The sequence below is a fragment of the Poromitra crassiceps genome, assembly GCF_964638095.1.
Source record: "Poromitra crassiceps genome assembly, chromosome: 13".
NCBI lineage: Eukaryota > Metazoa > Chordata > Actinopteri > Beryciformes > Melamphaidae > Poromitra > Poromitra crassiceps.
This window is the reverse complement of record NC_139644.1, coordinates 23,010,695-23,033,019: the sequence shown is the minus strand read 5'-3', so window position 1 is coordinate 23,033,019 and position 22,325 is coordinate 23,010,695. Positions and strand designations below refer to the sequence as shown.

Sequence of the window (22,325 nt, the reverse complement as noted above, 5' to 3'; positions counted from 1 at the left end):
TTTTCTTCTTGGCTATGTAAGCCCCATAGAGCAGCTAGGCCCACAACACTGTTCTGCTGCAGTGAAGGACAGAAGCAGGCCCAGTGTCGGGAGGGAGGGAGGGAGGGGAGGGAGGGAGGGAGGGAGGGAGGGAGCTGGCGCTCACTGCAGCAAAATCTGCAGTGCTGCTTTGCAGAATGGAATCATGGGTCATGTAGTTCACCAGGCAGAATGGAATCATGGGTCATGTAGTTCACCAGGCAGAATGGAATCATGGGTCATGTAGTTCACCAGGCAGAATGGAATCATGGGTCATGTAGTTCACCAGGCAGAATGGAATCATGGGTCATGTAGTTTACCAGGCTGATGTAAACACATTCTAGCAGCTCTGCAGCCTCTAATCCTGCATATCTTATCATGACATGGCCCAGTAGCTGCCAGGCAGGGGCATGTTACACACAGTGATACCACATTAGGTAATATACTCTTTAGTTCCTAGTTATGATGGCAGGATACAGGATGGCAGTCCCCACCTCCCATCCCACCCAGTGAAGCGCAGCAGCAGCAGAGTCCCCTCTTATCTCATCCAGCAGCAGAACGGACAGCCACAGAGTGAGTATAGCTCCTGCATCCTCCATTACCAGCCTGGCCTGACTGTGAAATTAGATGAGGGCGGGGGGGGGGGGGATGCCCCCGAAGAGAAACAGGAAGTAGTGCAATTTAGCCTGTGTCTCGCATATGAGAGACAACAACAGCCTAGGCCTCAGAACAGATTTATCTCAGTCATGACGGGGAGGTGCCAATTATACAATATTTTACAACACATTCATTTTTCTTTTCTTGAAACCTAGAATAGGTTTCGGGCAGGAGACGGCAACAGTTTGCTGCTTCGAAACGCCAAAGACGATTACCCAGATGAGACCAATGGGCAGAGATGCAGTGTGTGCCGTGTGTGCGACCACCCCCCCCCCCCCCCTCCCTTCACATGTACTAACCCATACTGGCCTAGCTCACCTCCACCTCCCCTAGAACTCCATCCACACCATGGTTCAGCCTGCTCTGTCCTGCCCCACTCCTCCTCCTCTCCTTTGTCCACAACTTCTTGAGCCATGTGGAGCCATCACCTGTCTGTGCCTGAGCCCACCTGAGACTAATAAAGCCCCGCCCCCACCCAGCCCGCCCCTCCCTCCTGTATGTGTAGCATTCACAGTGCGCTACTAACACCGACGTTCCTTTTTGTTAAAACTCTTTAACAAAAAGCTGCATGCTGTTTTTTGTTCCTGATTGGTTTCAACCCCTTTCACTTCCTGTTTGTGAAACTTGATGTCCACTCTCTTTGTGATTATAAATATCCTTTCTGTTTGGTTTTGTATGTTTTTTGGTTTGTTTTTTGGTAGACTGCAGCACTCTGGTGAATGTTAGACAAGCTTGGAATAGTTATAATCACAACAGAAAAACACTGCTTATTAAGAAAATCTCATTGTCTTCTGTTTTATTTGTGCTTGTTGAGGATGTACTGTAGTGTGTAGTGGTGGGACGGTCTTGCATTTCACCCAGTGTTTTTGTTTTTACTGCTGACCCATACTAGTGATATAACAGTCTCAGTCATGCACATTTGGCCCCACAATGTGCTCGGGGTTCCTGTTGTGCATGTTCTCTCACTCCTCTCGAGCCTCTTTGATTCATTATCAGTTGCTTGGTCTCGTCCACCTTGCTGATTTCTGGTTGTATACTGTTTGCATGCGTCGTCATAGCAATCATTAGTAATAATACAAACGAGGAAAATGCATACTTTGAACTGGATGGCCCCAGTTGCATGCTTATTTTTGGGGGGGGTACACCGTGGGAACAGTGTCTACGACAAGCTTGTTGTAAGGCTGCTGTAAGCACGTTCTGGCTAGCAAGACACAATCTTGCAGTGTGGCACTGGTAAAGGCATAGGGTAAAGGCCATCTAGCTCACAAAGTACGTGTTATCCAGTGTATGAATACTAATGGTATCTATAACCACCATCGAGGAAGAGGCATCATAACAGCCTACACTAATGGATTAGAAGTAGAACATGCCTATGTGTGTGGTTGGGTCCAGACCAGTGATGACAGACCAGAAAGAAGCTAGAGGTGTCCAAGGACATGCACAATAAGAACCTCTAGTGTATAGGGGCTATATGCACACAATGTCTCTCCCTCTCCGACCTGCGCACACACACACACACACACACACACACACACACACACACACGCATCCCCTCACACACAGCCTGAATATTCTCTCAACCCCTGGGCCTTGTAATGGTAATCCAAGGCCCCCCTATCTTCACTTCTCTCTCTCTCGCTCGCTATATTTCTTGACAGCTGCATATGTTTTCATGGTGCCCCCCCCCACCCCCACCCCCCTTTTGTCATGGTTATGGAATCACAGCAAGCTTGGAGTTTCTGGTCCTCGTTCCGTTAATACTAGATAGATTTCCATACCTGTTCTGTGCCACCTTGGTTTGTGTACTAAGATCTCGCTCTGTAGTGGTTCATATATGTATGGGTGTGATACATATATTGCCCTCTCCCTTCTCCTCCTCCTTACTTCTCAGTCAGTAGATGTGACTTGTGTCTCTCTGTTAGCCAAAAGAGTAGACATGCTTCACGCCCAATTTCATAGCCCCAAAGAGGTTTTTAACGGCACTCTTCGACACGTGGTTGCTAGTTTACAGGCTGCACACAGCCCCATTTATGCATCATAGTGGAAAACCTCTCCTTCCTCTCAATATCCCACCCTCTATTCCCCCCTCCCCCTCCAACTGCCCCCTCACCACTCCTTGTGCTGGAAGACACGGATGTTACACGCTGTAGGTGATGTGATGTGATGGATGACGATGATGATGGTGGTGATGGTGGTGGTGCTGATGATGATAGTGTGATGATCTATGTGTTTGTGTTTTGTTTGTGTGTGTTTTTGGACCCGTACCCACGGGGGAAAGCTCCTCTTATTATTGGAATATTTTTGGTCTTTCTCTCCTCTGTTCTCTGCTAGGATAACATCGGGCACCGGCTGCTTCAGAAACATGGCTGGAAGTTGGGGCAAGGCCTTGGCAAAACCATGCAGGGTAAGGATCCACTCTCCACTGTACACCTATGTCAAATGTACTCTGGTACTACTGGGCCCACTACCTTCTATCCTTCTCTTTTCCTTCACATCGCTCAATTTTTTACTTTTTACTTTTTACTTTTTTACTTTTAATTTTTTGTATATCAACAAATTTCCTTTCCATTTTCTTTGATCTGTCCACATCCTTTCTCTGACCTCTCCCTTTGTGTCTGTCACTGGGTTATATGGATCATTATTTAAGCAAATGTCATCGCAGTTGTTCGTGTTGCTCTCATGTTACCGTTCCCTGGAAATTGCAGAGTGAGGAAAATGTTCCCGAGGTCTTGTAACACGACAGGTTTAGGACAGGGGCCAGGGAGAGGGAGAGGGAGGTGATAGTGTTTATTTTCCTGACTGCGTCATTTCTGTTCCCTTCTTCCTGTGATGCATTTAGCCTACAGCAAGTCTCCTTTATGTGCCTGTTTTTATGATTTATTCCTCTTTTTATTGCGGGACAAGCTGTGTGCACAGTAGTTCAGGACAAACACTTGGCAGAATGTGGCTTCTCACTTTCACATCAGTGTGCTGAAGCTACCCGGACAGATTCATCAAGCTAAAGAGTTGTTTGTACCCATGGCCTTCTTCTCTATGACCACGCCGAGATGAATTTGTGGTTGGCTCACTTGGCTGCGATGACGGAGCTCAAGAGCTTTGTGCTAACACAACATTATTATTATAGTTGGCCTGACCGTTGCTAAAAAGCGTTAGCTCTACACGGCAAAGTCATTCCTGATATCTCAGCCTTAGTATGTGTTGAAGCAAAGCTTGATTACATGACTCAGCTTACTCTTCATTTGACTTTCCTTATTATAGACTATTTCTGTTAGCTGTGTGCCTTCACAGAATTAAAAGAGAACATTCATATTAAGATGGCACCACAGACTAGAGCCATTTCTTTGGACTGACAGGGAATATGCATAGTAATATTGTGGTAGTAATATTATGAGCATAGTAATATTGTGGTAGTAATATTATGAGCATAGTAATATTGTGGTTGTAAAGTCCTCAAGTAGGAGCGGATCTATCTTTTTGTTCCAGCTAGCCATCTGTGTATTTGACGTTATAGGATAGTTCTGTCTGATTTAAGATGATCTCAGGTGTACCATTTAAAAAACGCCCTGTAAGCCTTGCACATAGAACTCTATAGTTTTAGGCCACATTAATGGTGTTTACTTTCTGGAGACAGCTGTGATTGGCTGGCTGAGTCATGCTGGGCGGAGCTGCGTTTGCATCGGCAGGATTGGCTAACTCATCAGCACCTCATTAGCTCATTGGCTCAGTTGCAGTGGTGCAGAGATCTGGCATGCCTCCATGGAGAGCCCCTCTCTTTTACAATCTCTCCTCTCCCTTTCCTCTCCTCTTCAGTCTCTTCTTTCCTAGCCTGCTGTCCAGCCCCTATTAATCGAATTTGCATAGCAATATGGGTCTGGATGCATGCCTATCCACTGGCTGTTATTTCGGACAGATACTGTCCGAGTTACCGGATTGGCTGGTCAATGTAGGCAGGACTAATCTACCAATGACTCATTACAGAGTGCAGCAACGACACGTGTATGTTAAATAGCTAGCTAGCTGTTAGCCAAGCTCACTACCTGCTGGCTGCTGCTTTAACCACTTCACCAGGCTCAAAACGCCAGTGGGAGTGACCAAAGCTTTCGCCTGTTAACCAGTTCCAGTCACGCTCTTTCCAGTAAGCCCATCAGCTTTGAAATGTGTTGGCCGGCAACCATGTTTTACGGTGGTTGCCGGCCTGTAGCAGACAGAGTATTGAAGGTAAGAGACAAGCTATTAGCCTTCAGTTCTCATCAATTTAAGTTCTTTGGTGCAGGATGGTCGAGGTCATCCTGCTTTGCTACTGCGATTGGTCAAAGAGTTTGATGATGGAAAACAGACGGCAACCAATCAGCTACTTCTTTCCTCTGTCTTGCTCTACCGCTCCTGCACTCTAAGAGGATGATGAATAGCATTGTCTTCCTCCAGCTCTAAATGATGTCATCACTGGCAGTCCAGTGAGGCCCTGCAGTGAGAATTTGGCTTTGTTTTTCATAGACTTCGAAGCATTTGGTCTAGTTGACCTCCTCCATCAAGCCCTTTGTCATCCTCTGGGTCCCCCCATCTACACCCTCATGACCCCAGACCCCCTTTTTAATTTCTACAACTCTCAGACAGTCATTTCACATTGCTCTGTCTCTCTCTCTGTCGCCCCATTTCAACTCTTGCTCACACACAGTCCTCTCCCTATACACCCAGCAGTAACATCTGTGCTCAATTTCAGCATGATAATGAGAAACACCCCTTCGTCCACGAGTTGAGTCTCCCAACCCACACCCAGACAATAGACAAGCTAACGTGTGTTATGCAAACCCATGAACAGTGACTCCCCTAACGCTATGACTCGGAGCTCAAGTCATGTAACCTTTCCAGGACACTCAGGCAGTGTCTGCTTTCTGACAACTAATGCACAAGTGCTTGCTTCAAGTTTCATGTCACCCTAACCATGGGAGCCGACTTCCTTATACTCTGTAACAACACGTGCAATTGGCTGTTATTCTGGTAGGTGTGTCAGATGCCAGTGTTAAATTGTCACCATGTGGCATGGCAGACTGTGGCGTCCACCCTTGTTTTGTGTCTGTGCCACTCTTGAGTGCTGTTGTAGGCAACATAGATTTGAATGTGTCTCACCCTGCCGGTTTGCACAACTTAGCTAAGCAGCCACTCAAAGGAATGCCACACACAGCAGCCTCAAACATGTCAATGTTAAAACCGCTCTGTGTCCTTTACACTTGTCTCTGCGGTGCTCAGTCAGATTGAAGAGCTATGATGTGGTCTGACACAGTGATGAATGGGACATTAAAATGTTGATAGTGTGTGTGTGTGTGTGTGTGTGTGTGTGTGTGTGTGTGTACCGGTGAGCTTCAAAAGGCCAGAACACTGTCAGGCCCGTTTGTACGGGAGGCTGGTGATGGCTGGCTGTTGAGCTCTGTTGTTGCTGCCCTAGCACCTCTGTTCATGGACATATATGGCCTTCATTCCCTGTGTCACCCATTAGCAACACAAGCAGTCAGCCGGACCATGGCCAGGGACCAGAGCAGACCAGGAAACTGCCTCGCTCTTGGCAGGCGGACAAGGGTATGGAAGCCAACCACATAGCAGTAACTTGTGAGCTTAGCCCTCAGTATCCATGGTTGTTTATTTCCATGTGGCCTTGAAACAGCTGAATAGTGATGTGTTTTGATGTGATCGGGACGTGTGCTTTGTGTGGAGGAGAGAACAAGTTGCAGGGGCTGACTGTCTGTCTGACTGTGCTCATGTGTTAGCTGCTGGCACCACTGTGCTGTGCTTATGTAAGCGCCCTGATCGTGGGCAGATGAGTCTGTGGCCATGTGAGTCCAGTAGTTGTTGTGTAGGCCCAGTGTTTGAGCTCACAATTTGCCTAATTTAGTTTGTTAGGAGTAGACTCACAAGTCACAGCACAAGTGTACCATTGCGTTACAGCATAGTCTGCAAGGATAATCATTATAATCTTCCTCTCCTTTCTGTCCCTCTTGCCAGAAGAGAAGCTTTTTGAATTTTGAAGTCAAAGCAATGTGTCCCCGATTTTAAGTTTTCACTGTATTGACTTTGTTCTTATTCTTCTTTTGTCCTTTTTGCCCCTTTTTAGGTAAGGTTTGTTGGATTCCCTCTGTATGTCAGTATGTGCGCGTGTGCGCCCTCTGTATGTCAGTATGTGTGTGGGTGTGTTTCTTTCTCCCACTCTGCAATTGACCTCAATGTAACATCCCTTTTACAGTGTAGGCTAATGGCCTCTCTCAGCTTCCTCCTTTTTGCTTCATAAATCACTAAACCCTTATTTCAATCTGCTGAAGTGTACAGTAAAGTGTTTCGATTTGAACAAAGAAACAAAAATCCATATCAAATCAAGATAGATTTAGGAAGCCATGATTCCATCACATCCCGTAGAATCATCAGCTCCACGTCTTTAGATTTTTATTTGTTTCCTCTTTGAGTGTCCGTGGCTGCTGTCGGGTTTCTGATTGGCTGTAACCACGGCTCAGACTTTGAATGGCTTGCAGAGTAGACAAGTCCCGCCCCCTCCCCTGCTTGTTTGCCTGTATCTACCTCCAATCCTGTGAAACTCGTGTGTATGTGCGTGGTCATTATGTGGGACTGAGGTATGTTTGTGTGTGTGTGTGTGTGTGTGTGTGCGTGCGCGTTACTGACCGGGCCATAGAGTCAACTTACAGGGAAAACCTCACGCCACCCCTCTGCACCCCAAATGTCTCTGTCCTCATGGTTACACTCTCCCATCCTCCCCTGTTCCTTTGCCCCCCCAATGCACACAGCATGCTTGTCCCAGAGGGGCACTCCTGCCTGCCTCAAACTGTGTCACTCTCATCTGGGGCTTTCAGCAGTGTTGGAGGTAATACACTCATGGGGGTTTGTTCACTACATGATTGTAATGCTCCAGAAGCGTGCACATTTAAAATAGTCATTTGGTCAACCACCACGTTTTGCTGTTGCATAGCAACGCATAACTGACTCTCTAAGCACTGCTCAAAGCCTGGCTGGCCCTTTTTCTCAGGTACATGTTCTGTATGTGATCACCGTCCTGGGGGGTAAGCAGCATATCCCAAAATGAGCTTGCCGGCTGTGGGCTAGTGAGGAAATGAAAGGATCTGGGGGAAGATCTGCTAACCGGGGCTGACGAGCGTCTGTGAGGCTCAAAGGCTCGTAGGGGAGAATGGCGAGTCGTACCTAGCGGCACCCATCCAGATGATTGATCGCATGTTACCAAAAAAAGGGCATGATTTCTCTGTACCAGACGCTCCGAAATAGATGTTATTTTTTACATTGAATAACTCAAGCATGATTTGTGAACAGTGACCTGCTACCTTCGCCTGTTCAAGTTGATATACACCCTGTTTGTTTTACAATCATTCCCTCACCCAGTACAGCACCCCCAAGAGTACTTATCCGATGGGGTACTTATCGCACCCAGTCCTCAGGCTGAGGTGAAAGCGATGGACAGCAGGGGTATTATTGATATGGGGGTGCAGGATTTGGGGCTACTTTATAAGGGGAGGCAGCCTGCTGCTACCTTGGGGCATCTTCTGGTTGAGAGAGCAAGATGAAGCCAGGCTAGGAGCCTGGGGACAGGGACGGGTGGCTGGGAGAGAGTGGTGAGAGGAAATCCCTGTAAGCACCTAGCCCAGAGTGAAGGGAGGAGGTGGGGGCGGGGCGGGGGAGCGGGGGACACTGAAGCCCCTCTCGTAATGAACCCTACAACCCCACCATCAACCCCACCCTCCCTTCTCTATGTGCCTCAATCTTCCTGCTTAACCAATTGGTGTTTCTTTTTTACAGTGATTTGATCCTGCCCATGTTGTGCTGATGGTAAACTTAGTGGTAAATGTTATTTTATCCCCCAATTGAATTGTTTTGTTTTTGTTTTTGTTTTGCTTTTGTTTCTCCCATTTTTTTCCTCTCGTCATCAGAGCACCAATGCTACATAGGCTTTCAATTCTCTCTCTGTATTAGTCCTCATTCTGCTGCTTGTATATTATCATACATTCAGTATATTACTCTTAGAACATTGTCATTTTGTTTGTTTTCAGTTTTTTTACCTTGTGATTCACACCCTGTGATTTTAGATGCACCTCTTTTTTTTTTTTACTTCTTTGTTATTTTTGTCCGGTCCCTTTCTTTTCCACTGGAATGGGTAATGTGAAGTATTTGTCACTGTGTTTAAAGATTGGTGATAGTTTGGGATGGCTTTAATTGTTTATCGATCACTGATTCTGGTGCCTGGCTTGCGACTCCATCCTGCTGTTCTCAGTGACAGGGTCCACTGGAGAACTTGACTGCAGTGGTCTGTGCGTGGGCTTGTCTCTAGCCCAACCTGCTCGTCAGGTTCACTCCTCTACTGCTGTTAGGCAAATAGCAGGAAGGAAGGCACGTGGCTACCAGTAGAAAGTCTTGAGACCTTGGTGTGTCACACGCTCACATCCTCACAACACTTCCTCAGTGGGAGAAGGTCTCTCTGTGATCATCAAATCAGAGTTAAGTTCTTCGTTAATAACCAGTCCTCAGTGGGAGAAGGTCTCTGTGATAATCAGTCAAGTTCTTAGTTAAGAACCAGTCCTGCGCACAGACACTGCAGTGGGGATGTGAGTCCAGGCAGGCCGTTAAGATATGATGCACATGCATCTATGATTTCAGAATTATTATGCCATTGGGCTATGAATACAAAATTGCACAGGAAGGAAGAAAATATTTAAACCATATTTGTTTTCTTACCTTCCAATTGCCAGGAAGATAAGATTGGGCCACAAATTAAGTGGACTCCCATTTTCTTAGGAATTAGTGCTAAGACATTTTGAAGGCTTTTCACTTCCCTTAAACTTGTGAATAGATTATACATGTTGTCTCTTGATTTATGGCACAAACTATTAGTCTTTCAAGATGGAGAATCAAATGTATGGCATTAGATTTATGTTTTATCTCTTTATTAGAGAAAAGCCTTTTTGTGGACAGAATTGGTAACTAGAAATTAAACTAGCTGTTCTACTTAGCATATTAAGTAACATTAATTACAAAACTAGCATTGTACAGTTGTAAGTTTCAAATTGTGGGATGATTGGGTTCTCGCTATAGCTTTAGCCATTCCATATGCCCAATGGTATAAACTCACAACAAAATTGATTCATGGAAAATAACGTGAGTATGTGGGGAAAAAACTGAAACCAAACTGAATTGATAATCAGTATCAATACGATTGATTATTGTATCTGGCTGGCAACAGCTGCAGCAGACTAGTCCAAATTATTTTTATGCATTTTGTTTTGAGATTCCCGTCTCTGTCTGTCTGTCTGTCCGTCCTCCCTCCTCCCCCTCCTTTCCCTCCTACCCATATACCCCTGTTTTTCCAGGTAAGTATCCCCATCCCTTGCACTGTCACCATGGCGATTTCTGGCCTGTGACGTCACTCTGCTGTAGTTCAGTGCTTGTGTCCTTTTTTTACTCTGTCTTTCTCTCTGCTTTGTTTGGCTGATTATGAGTGGATTAAGCAATTCTGTGTCAATCTCCAAAGTAGTTTTGATTTTTTTTTCTTTTTTTTCTTTTATGTTTCATTCTGTTTTTGGTTGTTTTTGGTTTGTTTATTTTTCTACAGTTAATTTCCTTCTGAGCTAGCTCTTTTCACAGCTTACAGTACATTAACATAGCTTAAATAGAGAGGGGAAGACTCTTTTCGCCCCAGCCATGATGAGTGAAAGGGGCCTAGGACAGGGGAACACTAGACAGGCCTTTTCTCGGACACTGAAGGAGCTTGCGAGGAGCAGCCAGTCATCGGGCAGTTCAGACAGATAAGGATACATTAGATGAGATGGTGAGGCTCTTTTGCTCTTATGGAGGTTGACGCAGTGGCGCTCAGCAAGCAGCAGCAGCAGCTGCGCCAGGCCCCCACTCCTCCCCATCCCTCAGGCTGAAGCGTCCTTGATAAACTTGGCATTCTGGTTTAACAGGACTGCAGCACTAGAGAGAGAGAGGGGGAGGGCATACTCGACAGAGCTAGATTGAAAAGAGTTATAGATAATGAGGCAACAGATTGACTTAAACCTGACAGTCTTGTTGCCAGCCGAGTTTATCCCCGTCTCTCATCACTCCCTCTCTCCAGTAAAACCCATCTCTGAACTACCCTGATGGCTTGTACCTCCCTTCCTTTACAATGTGCAGCTAATTTGATGGTTTAAAAATGAACAACAAATCAGCCGGCCAGGATTAGCAGCAGAGCAAGCGGGCTAGATAAGTTGCGCTGTATTTGGTGGCTGTCGTAAGCTGTGAGAATGGCTGGTGTTTGGTTCACTGTAGCTTTCTGGTCTCTTTGCACTTCAAGGCAAAATTCTCTAACCCCAGCACCCTAAGCTCTAAAAGCAGGCTGTCTCCGAGCTGGCCCTCCATGCCCGTGTCAAAATCTCACCTAGCCCTGTCTCTGTCTCTCTCCCCGCAGGGCGCACCGACCCCGTGCCCATCATCCTCAAATATGATGTCATGGGGATGGGACGCATGGAGATGGAGGTAAGATGCTCCCTTTGTTATTTTATCTTCTGCACTTGTGTGTTGTGCTTAACGCAGAAAAGCACTGGAAGTCCATCACCCAACACACAGTAATACTCCTTTCAGACCGAGGTCCAGCCAGGGTTATTTCCAGATTTAGATTTTTTTTTGTGTTTGAAAGGGTTAACCCACATCGCCCCTACTCGGCTTGGTGACCCACTTCCATGGGTCGCACAAGAGTTGATTTCAGTGTGAATGACATCACCCAGGTTGCTAACAACCGGTGATGGGACAAACAAATCTCATTGGTTAGGAATGGTGCACACAGCAAGGCGAGTGCTAGCTGGTAGCCGTTAGCTATGGATCGCTAGCTTGACAGGAGACTTGAGACACACACACACACACACACACACAGTCACACACAGACAAAACGACATGGGGGACAGAGTAGCTTTAGGCTGGCTTTACACGGTGAAACTTTCACCCAAATTTAGTTGGTTGAAACTGAGGTGAAACTTATAGTTGCAAATGATTTGCATGGTCTAAAGCCCTCGGCAACACACTTGGAACTTGTCTGAAACTCAGCTGCAACAATTACAGAACTAAAACATTGTGAAACCAGTTTCATGCAACAGCCAATCAAAATGCTGATAAGTAGGCTATTAATACATTGATGGCTCTCTTCCTATTCTCCGGGACAGCCATAACGAAAGAAAGTAGCCAGCCAGTGACAGAAGAAAACCTGATACAACACGTCCAAATTGATATTATCCGGCTAGAAAATGATAGAAAATAAGTTAAAGATGTAAGTTACAGTGACACTCCCCAGATACACTATTAGCCTCATAGCATCATTGCCTATATTGCCTATAATATAGGCAATGATGCTATGAGGCTAATGAATCTACTGTAGCGAGAGGAAAAATGGAAAAACAATATATGAAACATTACCAACCTGCACCCACCTAGCTTGTTTTAGTGAAACAAACTACCATGTTGATTATTTTTGAATTGCTTTGTGTAAATGTCAAGTTGCATGAAAATTATGTTTCATGCAATTTGCAACCTGCAACTAGTTGAAAGTTTCACCGTGTAAAGCCAGCCTTACTGCTGCTGGCTGTAGGATCCAATTACAGACAAAATGTCAAGATCAACGCTGTGCACTGTTTTTGCTCTTGTCCTCCTCGTTTGTTGTGCTGTTGGCACTGCAGGAACAGCTGCCCACTGATTATATGATGTGTTGTCTGCCCCTTGTTATTTGTGAGGCATGTGAATTGTTATGAGCAGAGATGAACCAGTGTTGACTTGGTATGAATTGACAAAAGAAGGGTAGAGTTTAACATGGCTCAAGTCCCTGGTCATTGGTCTGAAAGTGGTATAAAGGTGTTCTCTCACTCAAGGCGTTTTGATACATCTAGTCTAAGCTTTGTTGCATTTTGGTGCGTCAACAAAAGACCAGACCAGCTGTTCAGTGAGGTTTCTTCAGCTGACCTATTTTGCAGGGACATCATGCATAGTTTTAATTTGGTGTTATTTTAGTGAACTAGGCTATAATATATGATTGCGATATGAAAACCATATAGTATAGTCCAGATAGGTAAGTTATGAACGAGCGTTTTAACTGTTATATTTGTCCTTACAGCTGGACTATGCAGAAGACGCCACAGAGAAGAGAAGAGTGCTTGAGGTGGAGAAGGAAGATACAGAAGAACTCAGGCAGAAGTACAAGGTGAGGCCCTAATGCTCTGGTTCAGTTAGGCTGGCCTCCATAGCCTTTACTGCTATTCTGCTTTAACGCTTGTCTCTTTGAAATATGCTATCTCTTTATCGCTGTCTGTCACCCCACTTCTTTCTGTTCTGTTCTCATTTCTTCTGGCTTTGTCATGTGCTTTTGACTCAGGAGCTTCTTGTAAAGATTCCTCTCTTATCCAATACAATATAGTAGGGATGCACCGATACATCGGTATCGGCTGATATTGGCCTTGTTGACTGCAATCGGCCATCTGCAAAAAAGTTTGACGTTTACCGATTGCAGTGGCCCATATTCATATATCAGTTGGGCTCCATAATTTGTTCTTCGTTTCATAATTACATTACAGTATGATTTAATTTGTGCTCATTCAAAGATAGTGTGGTGAAGTGCTCAAAAGACATTAAAACACAGTTATTTGTTTATAATGAAGATTTCTTTGTTTCCCTGTCAAAAAAAGGCATAAAAAACATAGTTATTGGTATCGGCCCAGGATTTTGGAATCGGTGCATCCCTACAATATAGTTGTCCTTTAGAATTGTGGAGCGTTTCTCCTTTTCCTCCCCTCTTTACTTGGCCTTTTTCCCAGTTTAAAAAATAGATCGCTTCATCTAGGGACTATCATTCATTTTATCTGTGCCACTGGAAATTAGAAGCATATAGGAGACAAATGGAGAGAAATACACAAGGGAGGACCTGTAGAGGCAGCTGGCTAGGCATGGGTCGATTTCCGGTTTTACCGGTTCGGTTCGGTATACGAGCCCAAACCGGTTTGATCACGTGCAAACCTAAAAAACCTAAAAAAAAAAAAAAAAAAAATTTTTTTTTTTTTTTGCCAGTTTATTCTGATTGCACTATTGTTCGTATTAGCCTCTTCTCAAGTTGCACTAGTAGGCAAAAGTCTTATTTTGTTTATTATGTTGATGTTTGAAGAAAAGTTAAGCTGAATAGTTATGAGAAATAAAAACAGTGTGTTGTTACAGTTAAAAGGTTCTGCTTATTTGTATTCAGTGTTCGTGCTGGTTGGCAGCATACCAGCTTAGAGGTGCATTATCGCCACCAACTGCAGCCGCTTTGATACGTTTTGGGGAATATCGAACCGGTTTCAAAATGTTCAAACCGACCCATGCCTAGGCCCTATATTGTGTGAATTTGTGAGTTTTGAAGTTTAGAAGGCAGCTCAGCTGTAAGCCAATCCATTCTGATTGCACTGCTTGTGTTTTTATTAGCCTTTTTCTCAAGTTGCACTATAGGCAGAAGTCTTATTTCATTTATTATTTTGATGTTTAGAAGAAAAGTTGAGCTGAATAGTTATGAGAAATAAATACAGGGTGTGTTTGTTACACAGGTGTCCTGCTTCTTTTTATTCAGTATCATTGCTGGTTGACAATACCAGCTTAGAGGTGTATTATCGCTATCAGGTGGACTGAAGTTGCACTACAGACAGTTATGGGCCACACTCAGGAGCCCTGCTTGAAAATTTTTTTTTTTTTTTTTTTTTTTTTTAATTACAAAAAAAATCGGTATACCGGTTCGATCCGGTTTAGACGGCAATATCGAACCGGTTTTAAAATTTTCAAACCGACCCAGCCCTACAGCTGGCAGACTACAAACATTTTCACAGGCGATTAGTCAGGCAATACACAGTGTGTAGTGTCACACACCGGGACAGTCCCCATTTCAGGATGGCCGTCCCGTGTGCCGACAGATGTCTCTCAGGACACTGCAAGGTCCCGCTTTTCAACACTCACTACCTTTGCTTTTGCAAAGACTTTTTTTTGTCAATGTGATTCCTGAGTAGCGCAAGGTTGCGTGCCACTGCCATAGAACATTTCACTCAGACTAAAACTAATACTGTAATAATAATAATAATAATATGTTTTCTTTTTTAGCTTTTGAGTTGGTATGCCCCCACTTCCTTGTTCTTATTGAATGTATGCCAAGGTCACTTACTCTTGCGTATTCTGCCAACAATAGGACCAGGTGGAAAAGGAGAAAGCCATTGCAAAGGCTCTGGAGGACCTGAGAGCCAACTTCTACTGTGAGCTATGTGAGAAACAATACGCCAAACATCAGGAATTTGACAACCACATCAACTCCTATGACCATGCTCACAAGCAGGTGAGGATGACCGCTTAGTAACAGTCCTGTGTGCTCTTGTTTCTGCATGATGTGTGCCTGCTGGTGGGGATTGATGTTGCCTTAAAAGATGAGAGGAATAAAATGGTGGCCTGGTCTTTATTGTGGAAGCAGAGATGCTGAAGTCCTCCCTCTGTCTTCCTTTGTGTAATGTAGAGGCTGAAGGAGCTGAAGCAGAGGGAGTTTGCGCGGAATGTGTCATCTCGTTCCCGGAAAGGTGGGAAGAAGCAAGAAAAGATGCTACGGCGGCTACATGAGCTGGCTGAGCAGAGGAAACAGCAGGACCGGTAAGAATATATTCCTGGAGTGCCCTCTGCTGGCTGGATTTCAGGGTAGAACTAGTAACATTGTAGATGCACCTGTGTTTTAAATGAATAATAAGAATAACTTACCGTAGATTCTAAAGGCGTTAATAAAGAAACACAGAGGGGCACACATACCGGATATATATTTGGTGTCACACACTGTATAGTCCCACTTAACAGCTTGCAAAGAGTTAAAGATTTACCTCAAATTCCTCGATAACCCCAGTTAAAACGTTTTATTACCCATGTCTTTAGATTGTTCTCGATGATCTCTAGATATCAGTACTATATGAGCAGAGGCTTTGTCCGTCTCAGCTTCCAAAACATTCTGGATTTTTTATTCTAGTCATATAGAATAAAACATATTGACCCAAAATTAAAACAGATGGGGAAGACCATCCTATAACTACTTACCTATCTTACCTTACCTTCTAATTACTTTACCAAATCCCTTGACTGATTTATTATTTAGTTGATCAAATGGCTTTCTAACCCTCATTGTGTAGACTGTCAAGATCTTGTGTGCTGAGAAACAGAAATTTGACATGTTTTAAACTGCCACTGTTATTATAGGTTGCTCTCATCATCAGGTTGGAAACATTTATTCCATGTCTCACTCTGGTCATTCTCTTGTATTTCAGTACTTCAGGAAGTGGTCCCATGTTCAAAACTACCACAGTGGCTGTGGACGGAGAGAAACTAGAAGATGGCGACAGCACAGTGCCTGAGAACATTGCTCTGATAGACAGTGCCACGGAGGGCTCATCAGGAGATAAATGTGGGCAGGCTTCACCAAAGCCAGGCCCAACCATCAGCTTCTCTCTCGGGAAGAACACCTCCTCCTCTCCAACCCCCCCTGGGGCATCCAAAGTCAGCGTGTCCTTCTCCTTTGCCAAGAAAGCCCCGGTGAAGCTAGAGACGGCAGCTGCTGTGTTTGCTGACCATGGAGAGGAGACCATGGAGGGAGAGGAGGAACAGGAGGGAGAGGCGGTTACAGGACAAGAGGAGGCGCCAGCTTGCGTCACAGAAAGCCCCAAGGGAGGAACAGGAGGTGCTGGAGGAACAGGAGGTGATGAAGAAGTAGAAGGTGGGAGTGCGACGGAAGAGGTGGAGCAGCAGGATGATGGAGCCTCTCTCGCCTCCACACTCAACAAACTGAAGATGATGATGAAGAAGGAGGAGGGCTATGCAGGACAGGAACCTGAGTACTATCACTACATACCTCCAGCTCACTGCCGCGTAAAACCCCACTTCCAGTTCCTGCTGTTCATGAAGGCAACTGACCAGTGTGAGATCAAAGAGGTGGAGGTGGAAGAGGAAGAGGAAGGGCAGAAGGAGAAAAAGGTTGAGGGAGGGCAGAAGGAGAAAAAGATTGAGGGAGGGCAGAAGGAGAAAACAGTTGAGGGAGGGCAGAAGGAGAAAACAGTTGAGGGAGGGCAGAAGGAGAAAAAGGTTGAGGAAGGGCAGAAGGAGAAAACGGTTGAGGGAGGGCAGAAGGAGAAAACAGTTGAGGGAGGGCAGAAGGAGAAAACAGTTGAGGGAGGGCAGAAGGAGAAAAAGGTTGAGGGAGGGCAGAAGGAGAAAAAGGTTGAGGGAGGGCAGAAGGAGAAAATGGTTGAGGGAGGGCAGAAGGAGAAAAAGGTTGAGGGAGGGCAGAAGGAGAAAATGGTTGAGGGAGGGCAGAAGGAGAAAAAGGTTGAGGGAGGGCAGAAGGAGAAAAAGATTGAGGGAGGGCAGAAGGAGAAAACGGTTGAGGAGAGTTCAGAGCCGATGGAGCCCAACATTACGGATTGTAAGAGTGAGAAAGAGCAAGGGAAGGTCACTTCAACCCATGTCCCAGAGCCGACCCCTCCATCATCTAAAGTGAAGATCGAGGAGGCCTCCTCAAGTGCCGTGGACACAGCTTCCACAGTACCCACCACCCCTGCACACACAGCAGAGAGCACAACAGATGCTCCGGATCCTAACTTGGGCCCTAAAATCCCTACAGGTCCCTTCTTCCCTGTCCTCAGCAAAGATGAGAGCACCACCCTGCAGTGGCCCTCTGAGCTCCTCGAATTTACTAAAGCTCAGCCCTCCCTGTCTTACAGCTGTAATCCCCTCTACTTTGACTTCAAGCTGTCCCGCAACAAAGGAGTCCGGGGTGGGAAAGCAGCAAAGTCCCCGAAGCCTTCTGAAGAGGGTGATGACAAGGGACAAGAGGTGGCTGCCTCAACATCTGAAGTGGATGCAACCACTAACCCTGGGCCCAGCACTGACAAAGATAAACCGACGATGAAGGGCCAGACAGAAGGTGATGAGCAAAAGGCAGCAACTGGCAGCAGTGGTACCAAGAAAAAGAAGAAGAAGAAGAAGCATAAGAAGTCTGTGAAGCACTCAAAACGCAAAGGAAAAGAAAAAGGAGCAGCAGAGGTTGGGGAGGGAGAAACTGGTGCTGTGCAAGAAAAACCCAAAAAGAAGAAAAAGCACAAACGAAAGAAGAGCAAAAACAAGGTTCTAAGTAAAGATGAAGAAGCAACAGGTGAAGAAAAGGAGAAATCAAAACCAAAGGCAGAAGATAAAGCCGTTGCCTCCACTGTTCAGCTGACAACTGGAATGGCAGGAGCTACGGGAAGTGCAGGAGTAGAACCTGGGAAGAGAAAACGTCCTGCCAAGGAAGTGCCTTCCAAGTCTGGAGTAGAGGAAGGAGGTGCTGCAAAAGCCTCTGACAGCAAGGCCAACTCCTCAGAGGAGCACAATGGCACCAAGAGACAGAAGACTGACTCCAATGCACCTCAAAGTGCCTCCTGTTCCACCTCAGCCCAAAAGAGTCCCGGTCCAGGCAGGCCTCCCAGCAGCGAGAGTGAAGAAGAAGGAGGCTCTGCGACCCAGCGCTCTCGCCCTCGCAGGTCGAGTCCTCGGGAACAACGACGCCACCATAGTGAGGACTCTGGCCGCTCCGGCAGCCGCTCGTCAAGGCGGGGAGAAAGACGGGGCAGCAGTCGGCGGCACCACCGTGGCCAAACCTCCCGTAGCCACTCCTACTCCAGCAGCTCTGAGCGCTCCTCAGCGGGCAGCAGTGCCTACAGCCACAGGAGTCGCAGCTACTCAGACAGCTACAGCGACTACAGCAATGGGGGTCGCAGGCGGAGGCACTCAAAACGCTCGTCAGACTCCGAGTATGAGCGGAGGGGCAGCCGGGGACGCAGGCGCTCCAGGAGACGCCAGTACTCCTCGTCCTCCTCCGAAGACTCACGCTCGCGCTCACGCAGCCACAGCCGCAGGAAGAGGCACCGGCGCCACCATCGGAGCAGCTCTAGGAGCTCCAGCAGCAGGAGCCGCAGCAGCAGTGCCAGATCCTGGAGGCGTAGCTACAGCCGGAGCCGCAGCTCTGCCAGCCGCTCCTCCAGTTCCACCAAGGCCTCCCCTCATCGCCGGGGCGTCAGGAGCCGTGCGGACATGGACGCCGCACATCGCAGGGACTTCAACCGCTCTCGCATCTACCGCTCCCAGTCTCCACGTTCAGCTTCATCACGAGGCCCCAACCGCAACAGCCACAGCTCACAGGGTCTGCGGCCAGGGGGGTCCCGAGATGCAGGGGAGCAAAGAAACAGCCTTACTGCTCGCCAGCTGCTGGAGAAGGTTCAGTCTAAGAAAGGCTCTGATGACCCCACAGGGACCAAATCTGGCATTAAGATCAAGGACCCACCACAAGGCTACTTTGGTCCCAAACTCCCCCCTCTCCTGGGAAATAAAGCCCTGCTCCCCCTTTTTGGTAAGTTGCAGGCAGGGAAGAAACCAGCTATAATTCCGCTGATGAGACCTAAAGAGGGTGAGAGGTCAGCAGCAGGGAAGGGCTCTGAGGCTGAAAAAGAGGTTATCCTGGTAGAACCCATAAGGGAGTTCCCCCCGCCACCACCACCTCCAGCTCCACCAGTCCAGAAGGTTGAGGAGGTTCCGCAGATCACAGTGGTGCAAGAAGAGGCACAGCACCCCAGCACTGAAACCCAGGTACACCATGAGCCCCGGCCACTCTTTGAACAGGATCCTTCCATGCTGATGCCCCAGTACCAAGGAGAGGCAGGACAGGACCCCTCCCAGAACCCCATGATGGAGCCGCTCATGCCTGAAATGCAACAGCAGCAGCACCCCATGCATGCCTACCCCGCTTACCCCCCACCCACCTTGGAGGAGGAATGTATGGAGGCTGAGGAGGATGGCCTGGCTCCTCTGGAGAGTCAGCCTATCACATTCACACCAGAGGAGATGGAGAAATACGGCAAGCTGCAGCAGGCTGCCCAGCAGCACATCCAGCAGCAGCTCCTGGCCAAACAGGTGAAGAACTTTCCGTCTGCTGCTGCATGTGTGGCTGCAGCTAACCAACTGGTCAACTTGGCCCAACCCCCCCCTCCCCCTGCCATGCAGCAAATCCACATCCAGCAGCCCAATATGTCCGTAGCCTCTGCCACCTCCATCACCACAGTGCAGCACGCCATCCTGCAGCACCATGCAGCCACTGCTGCAGCCATGGGCATGCACCCAGGACATCCCCACCACCCACACCCCGCCCACGCCCAACTGGCCCAGGTACACCACATTCCCCAGCACCACCTTACCCCTATCTCCCTGTCTCACCTGGGCCACTCTCTTGGTCACTCTTTGCAACACCAAATTCAACACGCTGGCCTGATACCTGCCCACCACACAGCCTTCCTCTCTGGTCAGCCCATACACATTATCCCAGCCTCTGCACTTCACCACCCCTCCTTTTCTCTCCACCATGTACCACATGCAGCCCTTTACCCCACACTCTTCGCCCCCCGGCACTCACAGGCTGCTACAGCTGCAGCTCTCCAGCTCCACCCCCTCCTACACCCCATCTTCTCAGGGCAGGACCTCCAGCACCCCCCTAACCACGGGTCCTGAGGAGTGATGGCAGTGAAGCAACGTATTCACAGCAGCCAACCAGGAGGGGGACTCACTTGAACCGGCTTGGTTGAGACGCGAGTGAGGGCTTTGAAGCAGACCTCGTACAACAGTGTGCAGGCAGTGACACCAGGAAGCAGGAAGCTTGTCACCAAACCACCATTGTACTGGCCGACACAGTGCAGCAAGATGTAGCCACCAAGTGGTGCTGCCTGTGTAGTGGTCAGACCTGACACTAACATTTTCTTTTGGCTCTTATGATTTTTTCCCCTTCACTGTAATAGCAATGCTTCGCCCCGAATTTTCGGACACATGTTGAAGATCTAAAGAGACTTCTCAGACTCTTGGGGTATGTTGACAAACTACAGGACACACATTTGTTTTGACTGGGCAGCCAGTCAAAGAAACCACTGGAGTATTTTCTTTTCCACAGTTGAATATGATTGTTAATTTCATAGTTCTTGCTTGTTTCCTGCAGCCAAAGAGAGATGCAGTGGCTGAAGCCATAAGCAGAAACATGTGGGTAATAAAGTATGAGATGGGGAGGAAGTGGGTTTGCCCTAGAAAGGAACTGCTTTGACTCTGTAATGTAACTTTTAGAGAGCCTGACTTATTTTGTAATTACTGATATTCTTGTTATGTTATGTTATAATATGACTACTTGCTCTCTATTGGATCCTTGGTCTCAAAACAATTTGTGATGCAGTAAATTGTAGATATATCAGTGTGTAATGTGAAGAATCCCACCAATATGATGGCCATATTAAAATTAATGTTATGGTGCCCAAATTGTCACATTAAAAAAAACCTATCTATGAGTGATAGAAATTGTTTCAGGTGACACATCCCTAGTACTCGGAGGCAGAGATCATGTTCCCTATGGTAAGGGTACACCTGAATGACTTGCACTGAAATCTGTACATCAAGATGCTGCTTTTGCATCGTGTAACTATATGATTGTAGTATACTGCAATAATTGTATTTTTCTGTTTTTAAATTATTTTCCAAAATGCTCTTCAAAAGAAGGGTTGTGTTTTGCTTTTGTGTAATTTTGTAAATAAAAACTGCTGTAGTTTAACCTAATAACATTCTAGAGGTTGGAAGCTACTGTTGGAAAAGCAGAATGAATGACAACTTGGAAGGAAAATGGACAAATGCATGTGTATTTTATCATGGTTATTTCTAAACTACCCTGGCTGAGAAGGATAGCGATCTGTTAAACAGTAGCAACTGTCTTTTTTTAAATCTTACTATGCTTCAGCAAATAAAAACTTTTGAGTTCATTTGTCTGTTTCCATAAAGCTGTTCATCTACAGTACAAACCACTAAATATGTGAATGATGACACTAGCATTGCTTTTTGAAAAAGTAACATTTGGTCAAAGATGCAAGCATTCCCCAAAGGCCACTTTGAACACAAGCCACTAGATGGTGCCCTAGTTTCTTTTAATTTACTTGTGAAACTAGGACATTTCCTCTGTACATACTTAAAGTTGACGAGTGTAGTGCAACTCTAGTGGTAAAGCTACCGGTAATTATATTAAGAGGAAAATCCTCTGTCACATGTTTAAGTGAACATTGCTCTATATACCCAGCAGGTGCTAGATGAAGATGTGAAAATGAAACAATCAGAATTTTATTCTATATTCAGAGAATTAAATCTCACATAGTGAGACTTGACACAAACAACAGTAATCCAAGATAATCTTACAGGGATAGTTACAATATATGACTTTATGAAACTATGGCAAACAATTACAAACCAATACTTTGCTTCAATTGTTCTTCTGAGCAATTTCTTGCTGCTACCTCATTAATCTCCGGTGTATATCTGCTTTCATACATCATTCATTACACATAAAATATGATTCTCCAAGGAGTTACAGGTATTAAGTTGCCATATAATGAAATATGTCAAGATCAGGTCAAGTTTGGTAATGTCATAGAGCCTCACTTCTCTAGGAAGCATGCTTAGCAAGGCAGAATGACATGAGTACTAAACATTTCTGATAGATAATTAAGGAAGGGTCAAAAAAGGGAAAGTAGCTGTTT

At 46.2% G+C, this 22,325-nt stretch overlaps 1 protein-coding gene across 1 annotated transcript in view; it reads left to right on the top strand.

The window, feature by feature from the left end:
• Window positions 1-21,551, top strand: part of gpatch8 (G patch domain containing 8) — a 31,594-nt gene extending 10,043 nt beyond the window's left edge. Inside the window, exons 3-9 of the mRNA XM_083650271.1 lie at window positions 3,007-3,079; window positions 11,129-11,196; window positions 12,818-12,904; window positions 14,903-15,046; window positions 15,221-15,351; window positions 16,011-16,713; window positions 17,080-21,551. Of these exons, the coding sequence (XP_083506397.1) occupies window positions 3,007-3,079; window positions 11,129-11,196; window positions 12,818-12,904; window positions 14,903-15,046; window positions 15,221-15,351; window positions 16,011-16,713; window positions 17,080-20,274 (4,401 nt within the window). The 3' untranslated portion in view covers window positions 20,275-21,551. The remainder of the gene's footprint in view (window positions 1-3,006; window positions 3,080-11,128; window positions 11,197-12,817; window positions 12,905-14,902; window positions 15,047-15,220; window positions 15,352-16,010; window positions 16,714-17,079) is intronic.
• The last annotated feature ends 774 nt before the right edge of the window (window positions 21,552-22,325 follow it).